The sequence below is a fragment of the Hibiscus syriacus genome, unplaced genomic scaffold (assembly GCF_006381635.1).
Source record: "Hibiscus syriacus cultivar Baekdansim isolate YM2019G1 unplaced genomic scaffold, ASM638163v2 tig00110683_pilon, whole genome shotgun sequence".
NCBI classification, from domain to species: Eukaryota; Viridiplantae; Streptophyta; class Magnoliopsida; order Malvales; family Malvaceae; genus Hibiscus; species Hibiscus syriacus.
Genome location: NW_024062823.1, coordinates 3,718,796 through 3,724,186, shown reverse-complemented (window position 1 = coordinate 3,724,186; position 5,391 = coordinate 3,718,796). Strand labels below are relative to the sequence as shown.

Here is a 5,391-nt window from a genome sequence, read left to right as displayed (position 1 = left end):
TAATAGGTTGTTTTTAGAAATTAATTATTTTTCTTTTATTAAGCTTTCAAGCTTAACTCCTAACTCAAAATTTTCTTTTTCTAAATCATTTATTTTGATTTATGAAAGCTCTCAATTATTTTTCAAAATTTCATTTTGATTTTCAGAATCAACTTTTGCTTTCAAAATCAAATTATCTTTAATTTTGTGTTTTGAAATTAATTTCTTATATTTGGAATTCATGGTCTCAAATCCCAAATACAACCTAATATAAGCATTTTGTAACTCATCAAAAGTAAATTAATTAAATTCATTTGAGTTAGAAGATACCTCGAATTCTTCTTGAGTGGTCATGAGGCATAAGTTAACTACTTCATCTTCATCATTGGAATCATCTTCATCACTCCAAGATGCAACAAATGCCTTCTTCCCCTTTTTCTTTAGAAGATGTCATTCATACTTGACATGCCCCTTTCTTTGACAATTGAAACATATCGGGGGACTCTTCTTCTTGGTTGATTCATGTTTCACTTCATTGGAAATCATGAATCTCTTGAGTTCCTTCAAGAGCTTGACTATCTCTTCTTCTTGTTCATCATTGTCTTCATCCACCTCATCACTTGAATCTTGATAGCTTTCATTGGTGGATTTGAAGACAATGCCTACCTCCTCATTTTTCTTATTCTTCTTGTTTTTCTTCTCTTTCCTTTCTTCATCTTTCTTCACCATCATCTCATGAGTGAGAAGGGAACCAATTAGCTCGTCGAGAGTGAGAGACTTTAGGTTTCTTGCTTCGATAATGGTCATCTTCTTTGATTTCCACTCCTTTGGAAGAGAGTATATCATCTTCCTCACAAGCTTCTCATTTGAGATTACTTCTCCATATCCCTTGAGACCGTTGACAATCATAGAAAATCTATTTTTCATAGCTTTGATGTCTTCATCGGGTTTCATCTTGAAGTTCTCATAGTTATGGTTAAGAAGACTTTTCTTTGATTCCCTCACTTCGTTGGTTCCTTCATGAGTGACTTGGAGCTTATCCCAAATCTCTTTGGCACTGGAACAAGATGAGATTCTTCCATATTCATTTGGGCCTAAAGCACATAATAGAATATGTATAGCCTTAGAATTAAGCTGAAATTTTTTCTGCTCTTCTCTACTCCAATCGTTGTACATGCTAAGTGGATAAGAGTAACCGTCCATGATTGAGTTCCAAGCTCCTAGATTGTAGGATTGAATAAAGTACATCATCTTATTCTTCCAATGTGCATAATTTTCTCCATTGAAGAAGGGTGGCTTGTTGACCAGTTTTGAATCAATAATAGGATATTCTTCAAGATAATAAGCACCGAAGGAAAAAGTAATTTCTTTATCGGTTGAGTCAGAAATTGGTAGAGCTTCTTCGAGGATCGTCTCAAGGTGGTAAAACCTTCTTAACGAGTTAGGCTCTGATGCCAATTATTGGGATTTTCGGAAGCTCGAATCGACAACCGGAACGGTTTGCAAAGAGGGGTCGGAATGGTTTTGTGTTTAGGGAGTAAGGAGATTAAAAGATAGAGAATTGCACAGCGATTTATAGTGGTTCGACTTTCTCAAACAAAGTCTACTTCCACTACCTTAGCTCCTCACCAAGGATTTCCAACAAATTCACTAATTTGTTCTTTCTTTTGAGGACAAAGAGTAACCTTACAACTCCCTAGTTTTTCACGGGCTAAACAAGAACCTTTCCCCTAGCCTTTACAAGGCTTAGCTAGAACTAAAACCTCTTTACAAAAGGATAAAAGATGTAAACAAGAAGACCTCTCTAAGGTAGGTGTTTACAAGATTGAGCTCACAAGAACAAAATATTTACAATAGAAAGATGAAATAAGAATGAAAAACTCTTCTCTTGTGTTTGATTTCTTGGATAGTTGTTCTCTTACTTCTTCAAGTGTCCTTAGCTTGTATTTATAGCTTGGAATGTGTTTGATGTCGTATATAATCGTTGGGGATGTTTTCGAGCCGTTTGGGGATGATTTTTCTACTCAAAAAGGCTGCCCATAACATGGTGCATCGGTGCACTATCAAGGTGCCTCGATACCCCTTCATTAAATTCAAATAAACTAGCCGTTACTAGCCATTACAGCCTTGGTGCATGGATGCACAGCAGGGTGCATGGATGCACAGTAGGGTGCATCGATGCACTAATTGCATTCGAAATGAAGTGCATGGATGCACTACATGGTGCATCGATGCACAAGTAGCAGGTGCATGGATGCACTACAGGGGTGCATGGATGCACTGCAGAGGTGCATGGATGCACTTTGATGGACTTTGAATTATTTTTGAAACCTTTTTTAAAACTTTGAATAAATTTAATTCAAGTCCAAAAACATTTTGCCTTTAAATTTGTTATATCGAAACATAATTCAACATAATTCCATTTGTTGTAATATTTTGTTGATAGTGAAGTTATCATCCGGTGTGGTTCCCGAGGAGTAGACGATATTCTCGTCGAACCTTATAAATTTGGTGTGTTCTCTCTTTTATTGTTTTTTATTTGGTTTTTCCATTGTGTTTCAATATTCAATAGTTTGATAGGTTTATCCGTTGTGCAACCTTTGGTGGTTTTAATCTTGACATTTTAGGTCAATTTTGAAACTACGTTCGTGTGGGAAATAACCCGGTTTCCCCAATAAGGAGAAAGGACAAAATTAGTCTAGGATTTGAGTGTGATTCGTTTGGTCTTATCCCTCTCAATTATGCTTATATACACAAACACCTCAACGCTCTGCGTGTATGTGAAAATCTCAGAGATAAAAGCAAAGAGTTTCCTTATTCTTTTTTTCTTCTCATTCATTCATACCAATTCATTATTTTTTTTCTATCTTTGTTATACAATCAATAAAACACTTATTTTATATAATGAATGCATCGGCTTCACAATGTGGTAGTAGTTGTGAATCCGGTTGGACCATCTACTTGGATCAAAAGAGCTTTGATGAGGAAGAGGGCTTATCAATGGTGTCTGAAGCTTCATCTGGTCCAGGACATTACGGTGAAGATGAAGAGGATGGAAGCTTTTGTTCGGCTCCTCCTGCAGCCCCTGAACCAGCTAAGTTTAAGAAAAGAAACAAAAACAAAAGGATAATCAAAGAAGATGCTAGCAATCAATACCATTCTTGTCTTGAAGATGACACTGCCAGCTCTCCTGTAATAAGCTTTTCCAAGGCAAGTTCGAGCACATTATGACCGCAACATTCTTACTGTCCCTTTCTTTTATAATCGGTGTTGTTGGTGTATGTATAGAAAAATTGCAGTAAAGAAGCTTCGGCGGATTTGTTGGACTTTTCGCAAGACTTCTCGGGTACATATTTTAAGGTATTTATTTACTATCTCCTCCTTTGAAACCAGTTTTGCTTCCATTGTTGTCAACTGTGTGCTTCTTGCAGGGTCAATCAGCATTCCAGAAGAAATTTGTGATCTTGAAATATGGAAAAGCAGGTTCAAAAGATGCAGCAGGTAACCTTTTCTTTCACTTGTACATAAATTCTGGCATTGTTTTTTAGCACTGATGTATCATATTCTCAATAGTTTTGTATGTATCTTAACTTGCATTGAATTAATCCATTGGAACAGGTGGTTTTGAGGAATGAAACTGGGAATCAATGACAAAAGGGTAAACTGCAACAGCTTTTGTCTCTACTGCTCGTGAGAGAAATGGGAAGGAATGTGTAAAAATAATGAAAAGGGCATTAAATCTCAAAGGGATCGTATTGTCTTCCAATTCTGCTTTTTATCTGCAAATGCATTGGGAAACAACTAAGATTAAATTCCTCTTTCAATGGTGTGTATACCATGTAATTCACTGTAGCTTGTAGTGTTCACCAAAGAAACTTCATTTTTAAGCAGAAAAGATAAAAAAAAACTAAATTTGACTGCAATTCTGAAGTTGTGGAAATGCCAGGCTAGCTTGAAACTAGGTAGGGCTGGTTAAATTTGGTAAGCTATACTTTTAACTTGAGTTCCAAAAATAAAAAGACAAGCTTCATTTTTAACCAAAAGAAGGGGTCCCAAAAGCATCAATCAAACACCACCATGGAGCTACCAACCAAGAAGATTTCATACATAACGCTGGGTGCTAAGCAATTATTGAAATTTGGTTTTGCTTCTAAATCTTTTAGTGAAGGTGCTTCACTGCCCATTTGCAACCATATCCTGGAAAGGAACTTGGATCTTAGGAAAAGGACAACATGTCTCTTCTTTGTCCTTTCAACATTTAAAAGAAAGTTTATTTTCTTCTTTTACGAATTAAAATCATACAAGTATATTCATTTAAAGGTTAGTGACTGATTTATATACTGCAAAAACAGGATAAAGTGTTGCCTTCAACACAGTCATATTACGTTTACAATTTTCATATTAACTAGAGTTGGTACCTCGACTATTGTTAAAATACCATTTCATTAATATATTTTTCAAATAATTTCAGAATTTGCATATAACAAATCCTGATCAATTATATAAAGCATAAATTAAAATACAACAAATATATATCATTTTTATTATAAATTTTTATGTAAATAACTATTACTATAATACTATGTATTAAGTGAAACTTAATAGGATATAAAAATCTTAATGAACACAGAAATTTAAATAATAAAGTATATTTACTCTTTATTTTTATAAGTATAGAGTTTAGAGAAAATATTATACACAATTCATATTAAAAAGATAATACAATTTTTAATTTATTCTCATATATCTTCTTTTTGTTGTTATTTTTATTGTTTTCTTTATTTAATTTTATAACACATTTTTAAGATGACTTGTCCGGAAATAATAATTTATTTACATTAAAGATTAGATTCATCATCCAAAATTCTTAAACCATATTCAATGATAAAAACCAAATTTTGGATCATGTCAATACATCACAATCTTATATAAATATATTTCATACTACTTTTTTATGTTAGTGTCTTTTATTCTGTCTAGATAGCAATCATATATTTATTTTAGTTTGATTGCATGTAATATTGATTTTTATGTGTGGATAAATGCAATCTATTTAGCCGAAAATAAAATAAAAAATACATTAACATCAACCATCCAAGAAACAAACAACCTTATACAAAAGAAAGAATCCTATATCACCCTCAAGTTGTACAAAAGATTAAAATTAATAATGTTATATTAGAAAAGCAGATAAAATATACAAAGAGTAAAGAAATGCATTATGTTTTTATAAAAGGTCAAGTACACTCTTTATATACAAAGGCACAATAAACACCAGCTTACATCAACATACCAGAATACAATGAACTGGTATAACCGTGTAACTACTTCTAGACACACAACAACTTCTAGAAAAATCTCATCTAAATGCACATCAGATACCAGAATACTTCAATACTAAATGCACATCAG

At 33.4% G+C, this 5,391-nt stretch overlaps 1 protein-coding gene across 1 annotated transcript; it reads left to right on the top strand.

Annotated features, from left to right (window-relative positions):
- The first annotated feature begins 2,773 nt into the window (after nucleotides 1–2,773).
- Nucleotides 2,774–3,730, top strand: LOC120138321. Its single transcript, XM_039153825.1, has 4 exons — nucleotides 2,774–3,189; nucleotides 3,268–3,339; nucleotides 3,411–3,480; nucleotides 3,598–3,730. Exons 1-4 carry the CDS (start codon nucleotides 2,884–2,886, stop codon nucleotides 3,612–3,614), a joined length of 465 nt encoding a protein of 154 aa, XP_039009756.1. The 5' UTR covers nucleotides 2,774–2,883; the 3' UTR covers nucleotides 3,615–3,730.
- Nucleotides 3,731–5,391: the final 1,661 nt, after the last annotated feature.

Coding starts and splice junctions, on each gene's coding strand:
- LOC120138321 (XM_039153825.1), top strand. CDS start 2,884: ATGAATGCATCGGCTTCACAATGTGGTAGTAGTTGTGAATCCGGTTGG. Junction 3,190..3,267: donor CTGTAATAAGCTTTTCCAAG/GCAAGTTCGAGC, acceptor GTGTATGTATAG/AAAAATTGCAGTAAAGAAGC. Junction 3,340..3,410: donor TCTCGGGTACATATTTTAAG/GTATTTATTTAC, acceptor TGCTTCTTGCAG/GGTCAATCAGCATTCCAGAA.